The sequence below is a fragment of the Diabrotica undecimpunctata genome, chromosome 1 (genome assembly GCF_040954645.1).
Source record: "Diabrotica undecimpunctata isolate CICGRU chromosome 1, icDiaUnde3, whole genome shotgun sequence".
Classification (NCBI taxonomy): Eukaryota; Metazoa; Arthropoda; class Insecta; order Coleoptera; family Chrysomelidae; genus Diabrotica; species Diabrotica undecimpunctata.
Window position 1 is genome coordinate 36770118 of NC_092803.1, and position 19321 is coordinate 36789438.

At 35.2% G+C, this 19321-nt stretch overlaps 1 protein-coding gene across 1 annotated transcript; it reads right to left on the reverse strand.

Moving 5' to 3' along the window:
- Positions 1 to 424: 424 nt before the first annotated feature.
- LOC140448140 (uncharacterized) lies at positions 425 to 17946 on the reverse strand. The gene is made up of 3 exons (XM_072541231.1): positions 17725 to 17946; positions 15703 to 15883; positions 425 to 637 (listed from the first exon to the last, which is right to left on the reverse strand). The coding sequence occupies exons 1-3, from the start codon at positions 17799 to 17801 to the stop codon at positions 446 to 448; spliced, it is 450 nt and encodes a 149-aa protein (XP_072397332.1). The 5' UTR covers positions 17802 to 17946; the 3' UTR covers positions 425 to 445.
- Positions 17947 to 19321: the final 1375 nt, after the last annotated feature.

The following is a 19321-nucleotide window of genomic DNA, read 5'->3' on the forward strand; positions in this document are numbered from 1 at the left end:
GTTTAACGTGCTTTAATAAATATCATTAGTTATTTTTTGAAAATAAAATGTTTTTTCATTTAATATTTTATTTTTTTAATATTCACCAAAAAATCCATAGTATTCACAACCCATTCGCGTGAGATATCCGTTGGGGCCACTACTTCACGTCTACAATGTAAAATGCATTAAACTGTGTATTCTATAGGAAACACCGGCTAACAATATATGGTCGTCTGGTGTGTCCTATAAGAAACACTGGCCTCTCGCGGAAGTCTAGCGTGTGTCCTATAGGAAACACTGGCAGTCAACCTGTTAAGCCAAGAAGAGGGAGCTGTAAGGATGGAGAACTGCTATTGCTAACTGCTGATTGAATTACCCAAATGGGTTATTTAATCAACGGTATAATACATTAAAATAAATAGTACATACAAATAATATATTGTAAATGGTTTATTTAAAAACATTAGCAACCTAAAACGTTTACTTGATCACGTGTTAAAAATATGTATGGGAAGGATATCCACGTGGCAACGGATCTGCAGTCGCTTTGAATAAAAAAGTTTATTGGCTGATCCAAGTTTGTATCTGAAATATTGTTATCTGTTCCAATTATTCTTCCTGTACAAACGGTACCTGAGCTGTCAACGAACGACACCTAAAAAATATACTATAATACTTTCAAAAGAAGGCAAGCACCAATTTTTAAAATAATTCATATATTGCCAATTTGCAGGTCCAAAGAGGTTCAAACCTATAATCTTTTTTTTTTATTATTATAACTAATAAATTAACAATCAGAATAAAACAATGTATTTTATAAGTTAATGTGATGAGTTTAGGTCCTGTCCCTTGGTTCTGGCGTGATGTGGTCCCCTCCAGTGAGAGAATCACGGGTCCATGTTACTGGTCTCTTGGCCAACGTCGCTTTAGTCTTCTGATAACTCGATGTTGCGGTATAGCGGAAATTAGTGGATTGGAGTGTGTGTTCACTTTTTGAATGTATTGTAATTTCTTTTGCTGGTATACTTCTTTCACTGTTGAGATATTGAGATCCTCATAGATTCTTTGGTTGGTTACGTACCAGGGTGCATCAACAATTGCTCTTAAGATTTTTGATTGGCATCTTTCCATAATAGCAATAGTAGATTTACTACTACAGCCCCATAGCTCTATGCCATATGTCCATATTGGTTTGATAACTGTTTTATAAATTAGAATTTTATTATTTATTGACAGCTTGGAGTTTTTTCCAATTAACCAATTGATTTCTTTTTGTCTTAGTTGTATTTGTTTTCTTTTTTTGGTGATGTGTTCTTTCCAACACAGGGTTTGGTCCAGGTGTAGCCCTAGGTATTTGGTTGTTTTAGTCCTGGGTATTTCCTCATTGTTGATATATATTAGTGGTGGTGTTTCTCGTCGTAAAGTAAAAGTTACGTGGGTTGTCTTGTTTTCATTTATTTTTATTTTCCATGCTGTTAGCCAGTTTTCAAGCTCATACAAATAGTCTTGGAGTTGTTGTGTAGCTATGTTAATGTGTTTGTGACTTGTAAGTGCTACTGTGTCATCTGCAAATGTGCCAATTGTTACGTTATGTGATGTTGGTAGATCAGACGTATATAATATACATAATAAAGGTCCCAGGACGCTTCCCTGTGGAATTCCCGCCTTAATGGGATGCGTTTTGGATATTTCTCCATTTACTTTTGTTCTAAACTGTCGGTTTTCCAAGTATGATGTAAGTATTCGAAAGAATGGTGGTAATATTTGTTTAATTTTATAAAGAAGTCCTTTATGCCAAACCTTATCAAAAGCTTGACGTACATCTAGTGATACCATTGGGCAATATTCCTTTTCTTCTAATGCGGAATTGATTTTATGGGTTATTCGGTGACATTGCTGGATAGTTGAGTGTTCTCGTCGAAATCCAAACTGATAATTTGGTATCCAATCTGTTGTTAGGCCAATAATTACATCCTAATATTGCGTTAAATATATAAAACCTATAATCGAGGCAATAAATATGATATCCCATCAATTTGGTTTTTGTAAAAAATGTTTACATTTTTAATTACAAAACAAGTATAAATAAAATCACCAATTATCATAAAAGCCAGATCTAAGAGTTAAAACACACGGACGTCTTTTGAGGTACAATCTGTTTTAACACATTGCATGGGCTGTATCCCAGTTAATGAAGAAAAAAGCTAAAAAAATTTTATACAGATATTTGAAGGTTCTAAAAAGTATATGAGGGGTAGCTGATGAAAAATCCGTTGAGATGTACAGCTGATTTTGTTTTTTTTTTAATCTTAAAAAGTGAGGAACATAGTTTTTTGCCTATAAAAAGTTTATTATACATTCTAGAAAAAAATGTTTTAAACAGAAGTTGTAAATCATAAAAAGTTCTTTATTTTGGTTGTTTCCAAAATAAAATACATAAATAATTGACCGAGATAATTATAAAAACTACATTTTTTAGAAATTTATATATGTTAATAACTTTGTTTTTTGCACAAACACATGTAATATAACTACTTAAAATTGTGGCAGTTAATGAATTATTAAAGTACCCCACATTTCAAACATATCGATCAAAGAGTTTATAAGTTATTTAATTTGTTTATCCCGAAGATCCATTATTTAAACAACTGGGCTTGCCCAAACAGTCACTCTAGAGGTATTTTATAAATCAGATTCGATTTTTTAAGAGTTCATACATAAAGTTTATTAAAAAAACTTCAACAATTTATTAAATTTGTTATTTAAAAACAGTTTTAAAAACAGGGCTGACTTATTGGCTTCTAAATATTTATAATAACTTTGATATTTTTTTATGTTACACGGTTGTAAGTAGGTTCAATAAAAAGCTGGTGAAAGAGCACACTTTCCAAAAAAAAACAGAACTTTCTGTGGCCAATAACAAGAAACAAACCAAGATATTGCAGCGAACAGTTTTCCCCTCCACTTTCAGTGGCGGTATTTTACGAGTATCACCATTTTAACGGGTTATAAATTTTTTACTGTATAATGTACGAGGCATGTTTTTTAACTAAGTACCGTTTTGCGATTCCGCCGCCGCAGCGCTACGGTCGGCGTTCCGCGCATGAGCGCTGGTTACCTACATCTCTTGTCTACGCACTGACGCCATTACAGTCAGATTCTTCATTGTATACTTGTTTACTCCAGTGTTTAAGATGCCTCCAAAAATCGTGAGTCACGCTGATTGTGAAGTACGATTTACGATTTCTTAGTGCTAAAGGCGTAAAACCGATCGATATTCATCGTGAGATCGTTGAAGTTTACGGACAAAACATTATGAGTGATGGAATGGTAAGGAAATGGGTGAGAGCATTTAAAGATGGCCGCACAAATGTGCATGATGAAGAACGGAGTGGGCGTCCTTCGGTCGTTAATGAAAATTTGGTGTAGAAAGTGGACGAAAAGGTGAGAGAAAACAGACGCTTTACAATTTCATCATTGTCCGACTGCTTTCCTCAGTATTCTCGTAGTGTTTTGTATCGCATTGTTACCGAGAACTTGAACTTAGTCGCCCAGCGACTACCATTTGTTCCAGCACTTGAAGAAACACCTGGGCGGTCAGCGTCTTCAAGACGATAATGAAGTCAAAACATTTGTGATGCAGTGGTTAACAAGTCAGGCGGCAGAATTTTATCAGGAGGGTATTCAACAACTGGTGCCACGTTATGACAAGTGCCTCAATATTCACGGAAATTATGTAGAAAAGTAGATTAAGGTACAGGCTTTCATGTAAAAATAAAATTATTGCCATATCTTTGTACGTCTTTTTTTAATTCCAAAACGGTACTTACTTAAAAAACACGCCTCGTATATGCTATCTATCTATAAGATTCAGCTCTTAATGTTAATAAACAATGGAAATATGGTTTTAAGAAAAAAAATGCTTCTGGTTTCCTATTGCTCATAGAAGGTTCTATTTTTTTGAAAAGTGTGTTTTTTACCAGCTTTATTGAGCCTACATACAACTATATGACATAAAAATGTTAAAGTTATTATAAATGTTTATAAGCTAAAAAGTCATCCCTTTTTCAAACTGTTTTTTAATAACAAATTTAATAAAATCTTGAGATTTTTTAAAATACCCTAAAAAAGAAGCCTCAAGAATCCCTTAAAATTTACAAAATACCTCTAGAGTGACTATTTGGGCAAGTACAGTTATTTAAACAATCGCTCTCCAAGATAAACAAATTGTATAACTTATAAGCTGTTTGGTCGATCCGTTTGAAATTTACCATACCTTATTAACACGTTCAGTCCCGGCAGTTATGTTAAATGTTTGCCAGGGGCCGAAACATAAATCAACTTCATATTTGAACATATGGTTTTTTTATATATTTTGTTGACACCAGCATATCATTAAGACACTGATAAGGTATTTGGAGCAGTGACACACACTGTGTGTCGTCGGCCGTTCGCATAAAAATTTACATGAAGGGCCGATGACACACAGCGTGTGTCGGGCGTATTTCATAAACTTAAATACTAATCGAATAAAACAAAAACATAATTTCAACAGAAAATGTAATAAAAACAGTGATATCTTTTGTGACAGAAAAATACAAAATAAAACAAGTTACAAAATATAATAAAATGCCTATGGAGTGGATTTATATATTCTTATGGTATTCCTTAGACTTAGGTAAGACTTAGACCTATATAGAGCGAAAAACAGAGAGGTAAAGAAAAGAGTAACAAATGAAAAGAAAGAACGATGGGAACAAGCATGCACAGAGATAGAACGACATATCGGAGGAACGAGAAATTCAGAATCATGGCGAATATTAAAAGCACTTCAACGAAATAAGACAGAGAAAACCCAGATCGGCAAAATTAGTGAAAACGAGTGGCAAGAATACTACGTAGAACTACTTACAGAAAACCGTCCCCAATTTCAGGAAGAGAATATAGAACATGCAGGAAATGGGGCATACGACCAGATAGAAATAAGCCTGGCAGAAGTTAAGAGAGCAATCAAGACATTGAAGAACAAAAAAGCCAAAGGACCCGGAGGAATACCAAACGAACTAATTAAAAACGGAACGGAAAAGTTATTCCGCATGCTACATAGAATGTTCGAAAGAGGACTAAATGGAGAAGAAATACCTGCGGAATGGACACAAGCATACATCACATCCATACATAAAAAAGGAAACAGGAAAAAATGTGAAAACTATAGAGGAATTAGTATAATATCGTCGGTAGGTAGACTTTACGGGAAAATTATTAAAGAAAAACTAGAAACTGAAATAATAGGAAAAATTGGAGAAGACCAAGCAGGGTTCACAGTAGGAAAATCATGCCTAGATCATACGTACACATTAGAACAACTGATAGAGAAGAAAATGGCAAAAGGTAGACCGGTCCATCTGGCCTTTGTTGATCTAAAGAAAGCATATGACTCAATACCTAGAGTCAAATTATGGGAAGCAATGAATGATCTCGGAATCCGACAAACACTAATAAAAGCAGTTAAAGCACTATACAAAGAAAACAAAGTAGCTATTAAATGTGGAAATAAAGCCTACAATCCATTTAAGACGACAAAAGGACTTCTACAAGGCTGTGCTACGTCCCCTACTCTGTTTAAAATATTCTTGGAAAAGACACTCAAACCATGGAGGAGAAAGTGCGAAGGAATGGGCATACCAGTAAGAGACGAATACCTATACACCTTAAGTTTTGCCGACGATCAAGTAGTCATCGCACAAGATGAAGAAGATCTCAGCTTTATGCTCAGAAAACTAGAAGAAGAATATAAAAACAACGGAATGGAAATAAACTTAGAGAAAACCGAATACCTAACAACAGAAAACAAGGATATGAGAAACCTAGAGATAGACGAGGGAAGACAAATAAATGAAACAGATAAATTCAAGTATTTAGGAACCATAATATCGAACCAGGGAACAACAGAAGAAGATATAAACAACAGACTGAGACAAACAAGAAACTGTATAAGACAACTAAACTCAGTTGTGAGATAAGAACATTACGATAAAGACAAAAAAGAGAATATATAATACCCTGACAAGAACTATCCTGACATATGGGTCCGAAAACTGGACAATAAACAAGAGAAATAGAGGTAGAATAAGAGCAGTAGAAATGGAGTTCCTGAGGAGAAGCTGTAGACTAACAAAAAGAGACAGAATTGAAAACGCAGAGATTAAGCGGAGAATGGGAGTGCAATCAGACATAATCGACTAGAGGAGAAGAGACTATCCTGGTACGGCCACGTCAGAAGAGCGGACAGAGGACGCTGGATAAATAAAATCACAGAATGGAGCCCGATTGAAAGAAGAAAGAGAGGAAGACCCCGAAGGTCATTCAGATATGAAATCGACGAGGCTATGGAGAAAAGAACCCTGCGAGATGGAGACTGGAATGACAGGGAAAATTGGAGAAAACGGTTGAGTGAAGGAAGACAGTGAAAACTGTGGAAATCCTTAGTAGTAGTAGTATGGTATTCCTTGAAGCAATTCTGCAAACACAGACCTGGTTTCTCGTCACATAACGAACAGTAGTATTGGGTATTCTTCCGAACCTGCTGCTTGTTACATACCCTACATCTTTTCCTATAAGTCCTGTCCAACTTACTTGGCAAATGCGTTGTATCAACTTTGAGTTTAGGATGTAATACTTTTTCTGAGAGCAGTGTTCTTATTACCTGTAAACGATAGTCATAATATGACATTTGTTCTGCAGTAGCTTTTTTTGTACCATCTTAACGTTTTTCTATCAATTGAATAATATGACAGCATTTGGTCTTGGCGGTCTATGCCAGCCATATTATCATTGTATTTAGCAAAAGCCTTTGGTTTTTGGACCATATCTTCCCTTCTATTTTTAATCTCTATCATGTCTTCCTCAAACTCTGTTGACATACATAACACTTCTCTCTTATCTCGCCACTTACTGACTGCAACTCCCCCAAGATATTTTGTAACAATTTCTCCTTTCTTAATTTTTGCGTCAACAACGATTTTCGGATTTTGTTTCCGTCCTTTTCGAAGAGTACCGGTCACATATGTTTTTTTCTCAAGTAGTTTTTGACCTAACAAAACACTGCTATAAAAATTGTCCATATATAATGAACGTCCTGTGTTTTGGAACCCATTCATCACCAACGTTACAACTTTTTCAGTACCACCCGTTTCTCCTTGAGCACCACTATAAACATTACAATGTTAAATCATGCGATCTGGTTCAACTAATAAATACAATTTCATGCCGTACTTGTGTTTTTTTCCTTTTAAAAACTGACGAAAAGACAGTCTCCCTCGCCATAACACCATGGATTCATCTAAGGATAGCGATTTTCCATGGTAATAAATTTCTTCCATTCGATTATTGTAGTATTCCTGAAGATATCTTCTTCTTCTTCCTTTGCCCTATCCGTTTCGGACGTTGGCTATTAACAAGGCTATTTTGACTTTGTTTACGGCACCTCTGAACAGTTCGGTCGATGTTAGTCCGAACCATTGTCGCAGGTTATGCACCCATGAGTGTCGTCTTCTTCCCGGTCCTCTCCTACTGTCGATTCTTCCTTGAACTATTAACTGTAGCAGCCGGTACTTAGTATGCCTCATGACATGTCCGAAGTACTCAAGCTTCCGTTTCTTTACGGTGAAGATTATTTCTTTGCTTTTGCCTATTCTCTGCATTACTTCCACGTTAGTGATGTGGTCTGTCCAGGATATCCGAAGAATACGGCAATATATCCACAGCTCAAAGGATTCTAGTTTCTTCAGGGTGGCTTCCGTTGTGGTCCATGCCTCTGCTCCATAGAACAAGACCGGGAAGACATAACACTTGACCAGTCTTAATTTTAGTTCCATTGAGATTTTGCTTGTGAACCACTTTTTCATATTGTTGAACGCGTTTCGCGCTTTTTAAATTCGTGATCTTATTTCTGTTGACTGGTCCCATTTTGTGTTGACTGTGGTTCCAAGGTATGTGTATGTCTCCACTTGTTCTATTTTTCGGTTGTTTAATGTCAGTTGCATCGGAGGTTGTTGTGTTCTGCTGATGAGCATGCATTTAGTTTTGGTTGTATTGAGTTCTAAACCATATTCTTGACTTGCTGTGTGTATGCTTTGCATGAGTCTTTGAAGCTCGTTGCAGTCATTTGCGATAATAACTGTGTCGTCAGCATATCTAATATTATTGATTACCTCTCCGTTTACTTTGATACCCTCCGAAACTTCTCCCAGTGCTTCTCTGAAGATTTGTTCAGAGTATATATTGAACAGGAGCGGCAAGAGGACGCATTCCTGTCGTACACCCTTTTTAATATATATCTTCCCACTGTGTAAGTTGCCCATCTTTATCTCAGCACTTTGGTTCCAATAGAGACTGGTTATTATGCGCAGATCCTTGCCATTAATATGCATCTTCCTGAGCATTTCCATGAGTTTATCATGTTTGACCTTGTCAAACGCCTTGGAGAAGTCGATGAAGCACAAGTGGACGTCCTTGTGCATGTCTCTGCATCTTTGAATTAAAACTTGCAGACTGAAGATCGCCTCTCTTGTGCCCAATGCGCTTCGGAATCCGAACTGTGACTCCGATATATTTGCTTCGCATTTGTTATAAATATATTCTATTGTGTATGATTTTGGTGAAAACTTTGGTAATGTGATTTATCAAGCTTATTAAGCGGTGTTGATCACAGTGTTTTGCACTTGGTGTTTTAGGTATGGCTACAAAGGTCGATCGAAGCCATTCCTCCGGAATCTCCCCTTTGTCGTAAAAGGTGTTAAAAAGGCCTGTCAGAAAATCGAGGAAGTGGTCATCCGTTTCGCATAGGAGTTTTATGATCTCGCCCTGTATGTTATCGGGACCTGGTGTTTTGTCGTTTTTTAGCTGGCTTTTTCCACTTCAGGCCTTAGTATTTCGGGTCCAGTCATGTCGTCCTCTTGGTCCACTGTCGCTCTGCATTTATCGTTAAAAAGTCGTTCTACGTAATCTTTCCATGTGTCAATGAGCTTCAAGTCGTCTGATATAAGGTTACCGTCTGCGTCTATTAGTGTCGGGTGGGGATTATTGGTTTTCTTTTTAGTTGTTAATTCTTTGATCTTTTTGTGCATGTTGTGGTAGTCATATCTTCTGTCGCACTCTTCGATTTCATCGCATTTCTCCTTCAGCCAGCGTTCCTTCGCTTCCTTTATCTTTGGTTTTATATTGTGACTTGTTTCTTGATACTTCACTTGATTTTTGCATTTGTGTTGTCTCCTTTCTTCCATCATATCAAGGATTTCATCCGTCATCCATTCTTTCTTCTTTACGCGCTCCTGTAACAGAAGTGTCTTGTTTGTCATTTCAACAGCTCTTTTTATTTCTTCCCATTTAGCAACTGCGTCTTGTGCGGGTTCACTCAAGTTATCTTAGTTATCAAGTTATGAAGATATCTAATTTTGTGTAATCTTTCGTTGTAGCCAACACACCGCTATGACTTGCATTTTTAGAAAAATGAAGGCATCTCAAAATGATCATAAACCTATTTCTACTCATATATTTTTGTAAGCCAGAAATTGCAAATTTCTTCCAATAATCATGTAGGCGACTAAGTTGTACATTACCCATTTGGAAGCACATGCCAAGAAAAATCTTCAACTCTGCTAAGAAAAGTGTTTTCCAATTTGTTATTCTGGATTTTTCCTTAGTAGATTGATTTAAGAATATTTCCTCCGCATATATATTCGTTTTATCTACAATGTGCATAAACAAGTCATCAGTAACAAGCAAATTAAAAAAATCGTATTGTGTATATGTGCTACTCCAATCTGGTTGTAATATTGTTTGAGAGATATCATCATTTTTGCTAAGAACTTCATCAGAATATACCAAAACCACTGATACACAGATATACTTTACGATCTATTTGAGGAGACGACGGAAACACAACTCTCCCTATCAAAAGCCAAGCACGTACTAGTAAAAATCAACGGCGTGCGTCACTGGCACTGAAAGTGTTAACTCATTAAATGCCATAATTTTCAATAGTTATATTACATGTCATTATGCAAAAGACTGATTTATTATAAAATTAACATTTATAAATTTCTACAAAAATACGGATTTTTTATTTTCATTTTGAAACTCTCAATATATATATATATATATATATATATATATATATATATATATATATATATATATATACATATATTCGGTTTTTTATAACGTCTTACGACGTTGTCCGACTCCCAAACGCCACTGTATCCTGTCTTGAGTTAGGTCTTCGTTCAGATTTCGAGCGCTAATCGCTTTCCTAACTCCCAGGTTCCAGCTCTGTGGTGGTCTTCCTCGTTTCCTCTTCTCTGGGGGTTGCCACATCATCGTTTTTTAGGCAATCTTTCGTCCCCCATTCGGCTCATATGCCCATACCATATGAGCTGTTTTCTCTCAATATCCTCAACTATAGTGCCCTCTATACCCATTTGTTGTTTTATCACTTCATTCCGTATTCTGTCGGCTCTTGATATTCTCTTCGATCTTCTGATGGCATCCATTTCCGTGGCTTCGACCTTTTTCTTATATTTTTCGGTTATTCTCCATGTCTCAGCTCCATAAAGTAGGCTAGTTTTAACCATTGTCTCATAGATGTTCCATTTTCTTTTCTTTGATATTTCTTTACTCCATAGAACTCCGTTCAAACATGCTATAGCTCTTCGTGCTTGTACAATTCGATGTTCTATTTCTCGTTCGTCTTTTCCACTACGGTCGAAGATGACGCCCAGGTATTTATATTCGTTGCATGGATTTATTTTTTGATTGTCATCGATATCGAGTTGTTCTGCTTCAGCTCCAATTGAGAGGTATTTTGTCTTTTCTAAATTGATATTTAATCCCCATTTCTGGTATTCTTCAATTAGTTTTCTAAGCATGTATTCCATGTCATCTTTGTCATTTGAGATCACCACCTGATCATCTGCAAACTGTAAAGTATATATGTAATCCTGATCGTTAAATTGTATACCCATTCCTTTGACTTTCCTTTTCCATTGTTTCAGAGCTGCAGAGATATAAATCTTAAATAGAGTCGGAGAGATACAACATCCTTGTCTGAGACCCTTAGTAACTGCAAATTTTTCAGCTAAGAGCTTTTCGAATTTCATTTGGGAGTTTGAACCATAATATAGATCTTTGAGAGCACTAACCAATGTTTGATGTATGTTTGATGTGCCCAGGACTTCCCATAGTTTATTTAGCGGGACTGTGTCATATGCCTTCTCAAGATCTACAAAAGTCATATGTAACTCTCTATTTGTCACAATTTTTTTTCTATAATTTATTTAAGACAGAAGATGTTATCTGTACATGAACGACCTGCTCTAAATCCTCCTTGTTCTTCGTCTTCAGACGATTGATAATCTTCCTCTATCAGGTCCCGTAGTATTCGACCGTATAGTCGACTCATTGAGCTTGTGACCGATATCCCTCTATAGTTTTTACAATTTCTCCTGTCACCTTTTTTATATATTGGGGTCATATATGCTGTTTTCCATTCATCTGGTGTTGGATGTCCATTAATATAATCGTTAAATATCACCGTGATCATTCTATGTAATTTCTCTGAGCCATTCTTTATTAATTCCGTAGTTACTCCCTCTGGTCCACTTGCTTTTCCATTCTTCATCCCTGCTTTAGCTTTTTGAACTATGTTGATATCTATGGTAATATGCTCTCCCAGAATTTCGATTCTTGATGAATTCATATCTTCTTTAAATTCGTCTCTGTTCTCATTTAATAGATGTTTGTAATAATGTGTCCAATCCTCGGGATTTATGGGATTTAGAATCACTTTCTCGTTAGTCGGCTTCTTAACAGAGTTTATAAACTTCCACGCCTCAGTGCATTGTCGTCCTCCAATATAAGATTCTATCTCTCTGCACCTTCTATCCCATATCTCATTTTTGGAGGTCATAATTACCTTTCTAGTTTTCTTCTTCATTTCATTGTATCGGTCGTTGTCTGCTTCATCTTTTGTATTCAACCACTTATGGTATAATCTTTTCTTTTCTGTTACCGCATTTTCGACGTCTTCATTCCACCAAAGCTTGTTACTAATTTTATTTTGTTTGATTCCTAAGACCTCCTGTGCTGTTTGATGAATACTTGATATTATGTTCTCATATATGCATTTGGTATTTGTTAGTGTTTCGTCAAGTTTGGAGTCCATTCGAGTCTTATATAGTGTGCGGGTGCTCTCATGAATTAAACTGGACAGATTGTATTGAGGAAGATCAATTCTTTCTAAAAGTTGTTCGTCTTGGCTTGATGAGACACTGTCCTTTAATCTATATGGGAAAACAATTTTTGCCCTGACCATGTGGTGATCTGATCCGCATACTGCTCCTCTCATAGCTCTAATATCTCTAATGAGTATTTGTGAATTTTGTTTAACTATCACGTAATCTATTATAGACTTAAGATTCCTTGTTGGTTGAAACCATGTATATTTGTGTATGTTTTTGTGACAGTAATATCCGTTAGTTATTTTGAGTCTATTACTTTCACAGAGATTGATAAGTCTTTCTCCGTTGTCTTTCCAACAATTTTATAGCGTCTACACGAGATTTGGGTATAAAGGGTCTCTAAATTATTGATGCGAAAGTTCATCAAAATAACGTTGGGCATCTGAACCACAAATTTTTTTTAGATGCTGCAGGTCTGCTTATTTCGCTTGACTGATCGGCAAAAGTGCTAAAAAAATAACAAAATAAGCTTTATAAAACAAATTAATTGTGGGTTTTTACCTGTATAAGCATATGGAGGTCTCAAATTCCATTTCTGGCAATTTGGGGGTAGTCAATCTCTGCTGTGTTATTATTACTGTGGTCTCCCAAGTTCCATTGAATGTTGTTTTGTAGTACAAGAAACGAGGATGATCCCTAACAGCTTTTTCCTCGCGGATGGGTCGAGTTAGAAAAGGGCATTTATTTTTTTAATGCTTGCGTAAATATTCAATCTACTTTCGAAAATACTCTTGAGGACATTCTTCAACATGAAACGGTAATGGTTTTCGGCTAGCAGTTTTATTCACTTCTGTCCAGTCTTGAAAAAGTTCGGCTTTTGATTTTTGATTGACAAGTCCAAAATCTTTGTCACATTCCAAGTAGGAATGTCCCCTAACAGGAAAAGTTATTTGGATAGAGTCCAGTCTCTTCTCATGATGAGCTATGTTATGAATAAACCGAAGAACAGTGTAGTTTTATTATGTCCTCCGCACGAGTCGCAGAAAATATTCAAGCTTCGTACTTTTCAATCAAGATAGTTGTAGATCTAGTGAGGAAGCAGTGAACAAACATCATCGCTACCTTTTTTGGCAACAGTCTCGGGGTACATATAAAATATGGACTCAGCTGTAGACAAGAAGTGGATATTGAACGAGTATAAACTCAATTGTCTCTTATACTAAACATCATTTGTACTAATATTGGGTATTTTCAGATTTTTTGCAAAATCCATGCATATCGCCTCTGTTTGTACATTTTTTCTACCAGCTATTCTCACAGCTTGTTTTCTGTTATAAAATGCTTGGGTTCTAAGTTTATGTAGCTTATTTTCTGTATCTAGTTGCTTAATATCAGCATTTAATTTATGTGTTTCCTCCAAAGATTTCGCTAATGGACACTGCTTCTCAAGACTTTTAATTTTTGCTAAATATTCATCACAAGAACTATACGTATTGGTCCTTACAAAACCAAAGGAAATATTAAATTTAGTTGAAAAAATACTTCTATATGTTTCGTATGAAGTACGCATGTCTGGAAATGTTTCTACGTACATTGTGTACATTTTGTTAATATTTAAATCCTCGGATAAGTATAAATTCGACGAGTCTTTCAAACTATAATGACTTTTTCTGTCCATGAAAGGCCCCATATGCTGCATTATACAGTTTTTTGTTTCCATAGAAACTTGATGACGATATTTCCATGTCTTCCTCTAGTATCTTTTGGAGCGTGACCTGTTAATTTTGGAGACTTTTGTAGAACTTCTAACTTTTTTTGGCCAATTCCACGGAATGCCAAAAATACCTTCTGAAATATTGGAACTTCTTGTGTTTCGTTATTTACATTATAACGGATTCTATAAGTAAAGGCGGCATCATGAAGACGTGCAGAGTCCTCTGATACTCGTCGTCTTCGTTGCTGTACAGTTTATACAGTAATTAATCCCCACAAGGATATATTTTGGGCATCTGTCGACTCCTTGAGGTTGAACTTTTTAATAATTTGAATTCTTGTTTGTTCCGGTAATTGGAGAAAACACTTAAACCTAACGCACTTACAATCCGGTCCTATTACATGGCTTTGTCTATTTAATTTTTTATTTACTTCATAAATTCGTCCATATTTTCTACGTTTTTTTTGCATTATTTTCCCGTGTGTCCATAACATCACATTTCATAAATTCGTCACTCTCACTAGACATATTTACAACTTGATAACTCTCCTTTCAGGTTCGGTAAACAAACATACATGGCCTCTAAACATATCTGAACCACGTACAAACTATAATAATGTAGGATCGCAATATAATGATGTTGTATCTTCTTATAACGTTTATGGGATTCTTCTATCAAGAGTTCCTGGGGTAGTTTACCCCCTGCAGGTGGTTAATTATTTGAACTCACTAGATACTCATAATCCCTTTTATTGGCACTCTAAGTACAATAATAGATAGTACCCAGTTGACGGATGACAACACAAACTTCGACCGTTCTCTTGATTCTTCATTCTTAATAATTCTGATCCCGTAATTTCCAGCTATTTAACTCACGTGCGTTTGTTGATATAATATTGTTTTTACTTGTTTAATTTGTACACATTATTTAATAAGCTTTTGATTACATTGCAAATTTCACTAGGTCAGCGTGCGTTCCAGTTACACCTATATTTTCGATGTCATAAACAAACAATCGCGTTTAGCAATAAGCAATTAATGTTATTAAAAGAATTTTAAATATTTAAACTGAATTGGGTTACTTAGATCTGATGCTTGATTAAATCCCGTTACAAAACTAAATGTATTAACCGCTTCGATGGCGTCGGTCACATTGACATCCCTCCTTTTTTCCCTGTAGCGCTCGGATGTGCCCCCTTTGTTACTCTGTATAACAAATATAAAAATATATATATTACATCCTGACTAACCCTTTTCATCAATGTGATTTTTTTACATGAAATAGTGTCCAGTTTGTGCCACTATATGGTCTAATTATCTCATTTTCGACCGTCATTTGACATACCTCTTTTTTTCCCTGTACCCTTCACTTGGTATGCAAGAAATGGTGACATCTATAAAGACCTTAAAAAATATACAAGATACCTTGACTTTGAATCTTGGGAAGTCACAAAGTTAGACTCTACCAACATGTGAATCCTGCTGCTAACCAGATCTTCGATAACTCATAATTTTTGCGAAGAATTAGAAGGACAAAGCAGTTTGAGTAGATGTAAAAAAGTGCAAAGGTGAAATATACCAATGCGAGCATGCATTTTAGTAGTGCAATGAATCAAAACTAACTGAAGAACAGTGTTGGGCAAATTTAAGACTAAATCGTAGATTCTAGATTGAATTTTAGCTTGAATTTCCTTAAAAGCACCGATGGGTATTTTTGGATGAGGAATTGATTCAGTGGATAAAATTTTTCCTTTTACCTTTGCTTACCTGACAGTACATTAACGTCCACAAATTGCCAATTATATTCCTTGAGGACACTTCTGTCTCCTGTTTAAGATGAAAAAAATAAACGGCATATCCTCCAGGTATAACGGAAGCTGGTCTTAAAATAACGCATGGATAGTACACACCTTTGATTGGAGCCAAAATAAAATTTGAAGTTATTCGCCTAAAATAGAAATTTGTGATAACATAGCGATTGATAATTAAAAAAGGTAATAAAAGTCATAAAATGTTAGTAAATAATAGGTCCCTGGATCTGAAGGCATTTTGCATCTATGATCTATTCATTTTTAATTAATATATCCTGTTATTAATATAATTAATATTAATAGTTGTTATATTAATATATAAGCTGTTAGTCTTCTTCATCTTCTTTTTATGTAGACATGACTCTGTCTGTTTTTCAATGTGCCTCCAGTAAGTTGTCGTTGCACCGTTTTCGTGATCTTCCTAGTGATTGTCTTCCTTGGAAAAGCGTCTCTAGCCGTCCTTATACTCTATTTATTTGTTGTTATTCGGATGATTAAGTTCGTTCTATTCTACTCAAGGTACGGTAAGCTTGTTTCATGTTAATTTGCAGTGTATTTCAAATAAAGTCGATATGATCAATGCTTTTCTTGTGGATCAAATTTATATGACGTCATATGTTTTTCAGAGCACTAGCAAAGTGAAGAAAACTTAAAATTAAATAGTATTCTCCGGCTTTTCATTAGCTAATTTCTTTTGTAGGGTAAAAAAGAAATGGGGTGGAGTTGCAATTTATGTAGAATAAAATCTTATGTATTCTTCTCTTAATCTAAATGAATATAGTATAGAGCAAAGAGTTTTGTGCAATTTATATACCTTCAATAAAAACCAATATTTTAACTGTATATTGATCGAGTAAGGGTGACTTTGAGTTGTTTTTGGTAAATTTTGAAAATGTCATAACGTCCTTCCTTAGTAAAGCAGACACACTGATTATACTTAGTGACTCTTCCTTGCATCTACATCGTATATCGGTACTTTTAGCTCTGTCCCATAGTGTCATCAATTTTTCTAAGAGTTTTAATCTCTGCTGTTTCCAACATTATTTTTGTCCTCTATGTGTCAGGTTGTGTTTCTGCCGCGTATGTCATTATTGTTCTGATGACTATGTTGTAATTTCTGTCTTTTGTTTCTTTTATGATATTTTTATTTCTCTATATTGTTTCATTCAGTCAACCTGCGGTTCTGTTTATTCTATTCTGTTTCGAGCTTTGCGTAGCTAGATAATGTGATGCCTAGATATTTAAACTTCATCACTTGTTCAATTATCTGACCTTCCAGCTCCAATTTATATCTATCCTGTCTTTTTTGGGGAAATTAACATGTTAAATTTTCTGGCTCTTTGATCTAAAGGATCTTCACTTTGAGGGAGTAGTATTGCGTCGTCTGCATAGCAGATTATTTTAAGTTGTTTTTCTCCCATTTGTTATTACTTACCATTAAAGTTTTTACTTTTTAAATTATTTCATCCATGCTTAGCTTAGATCAGCTCATAATAGAGGACTCAGGTAATCTCCTTGTCTTATTCCATGTGATTAATTCCTAAGATGAACTAATCTCTTCCTATATTTGTTTAGTTAGTCATTTTTATCCATTCTGTTTAAATGTAGTTTCTTATTATTCTATGTTCTTTTGATTTCTCATTTTATCTCAGAAAACACCATCATTTAAGTGTAATTTTTGTATGTTTTAAGAGGCCTTTTCATGCTCTGAAAAAATGTTAAATCAAAATTTATTTCAAAAATTAATTTCTTCCATTCCAATTTCTTTTTCTTACTATATGTATCCAGCTCGGATATTAGACTGTTGGATATTATCTTATTATACTTATTTATACATACATACTTTTAGATCTTTACAATGTAACGCTAATAAATCACAACTGTTTACAAAATGCGGTAACCGTAGAGAATGTTTGGATAGAATGAAAAGAAAATAATAAAAATTAAACAATTAAAATAAAAGTCCAGAAAAGCTTACGAAATCCTCTGGGGCATTGCACGTTCTGTTTCTAGGTCGCGGAGATCTGTGTTCTCATGACTAATACCATTACCCATATTTCTATATATTTCAAACCATTTTGTGTTAATGTTTGGGTTTGATGACCTATGAAAACTGAAATGTTTATTGAGATATTTATCAAAACTAATAAATATTTTAAATTTTGACGTTTGGCCCAATGACAAATGTTACCTGTCTGCTTGTTAGTAAATACAGCAAGATATACTCAACAATACAAGCTAGATATTTAAACTCCAGTAGAATCAAGTAGAATTATACACACATGAAACTAATCTAGAGAACAAAACAAAATGCGAGATTACAGTAGGATTTTAAATAATTAATTGTAAATATTTTTAATAAAAAGTTATAAACAAGTGTCCCGAATATAAAATAAACGTTTTTTCTTAGAATTATCGCAACAGCTCTTAAGAAAATAAAAAGAACTCCATAAGTCCAATAATGATAACAAAAAAAAATAAAAAAACTAATTTGTTGACCTTCAACTGCCAATAAAGTAGTCTTTAGGTTAAGTTAGTATAGTATACGACCTTGACGGTTATTGATTACTGTCCTACATCTGAAAGGCCAACTCATGATCAGATGGTTAATGTCTTGCTGCGGTATTTTCTTTCTCTCCATTGAAAGGCCCTCAAGAAGTTGTTGTCTTGTATTGAACGCAATATGTTGTTGTAAAATGAGTCTGTCTAATATGTCCCACACATGCTCAATTGGGTTTAAATCTGGCGATTGTACAGGTCATGGTAAACCCTCTATTTTATTACCAGTATGCGGACGCGCATTGCCATGCATTAATTGAAATTGGGGACCAGTTTGTTATGCAAAGGTACAACAATAGGTTCGAGAATAATATCCCAGTAGTAAGTTGCATTTAGAAGCCTTTCCAGACAAACGAGATTAGTTCTTCTACCAAGAGTGAGACGACCCCGTACCATTATACTATCACCTTGCTCTCTATGAACCTTCTGCACAGTGGTCAATCATTCAGCATTGCCAGATCATCTCCAATTTCCTGCCCGTTTTGTATCTGGTGCAAATCCAAATCAGAATCATATCTGTGAACAAAGTAAAGGTCCACTCACGTCTAACCCAATTTTTGTGTTCTTGTGCCTACTGAAGTCGATGAGCACGATTTCCGCTGGATAACACAGGCACTCTTACAGGTCTTTGAGCATTTAACCTTACTTCATGTAGTTTATTTCTAATGGTTTGGCCACTTACAAACACCTGATGGGTCTCTTGCAGCCTCATTTGTACATACAGTTACAGTGCAATCTCGCAAAGCTTGTAACCTAATAAAACAATCTTCAATCTGGTTGGTTATCCTTGTACAACCTGTATAACGTTCAGTAATATCATCAGCTTCTTGACATCTTAACAACAAACGATTAATGACACTTCTGTTCGTTTGAAGGACCTCAGCAACGTCTCTTTGACGTCTGCCATCTTGAACCATCTCGGTAGTACGCCACTGCGTTTCGCGATTTAAATGATGTCTCTCCATTATTGGTAATTGTAATTGATGTCTCGGGGCGTTTTTTCAATGGACAATTGA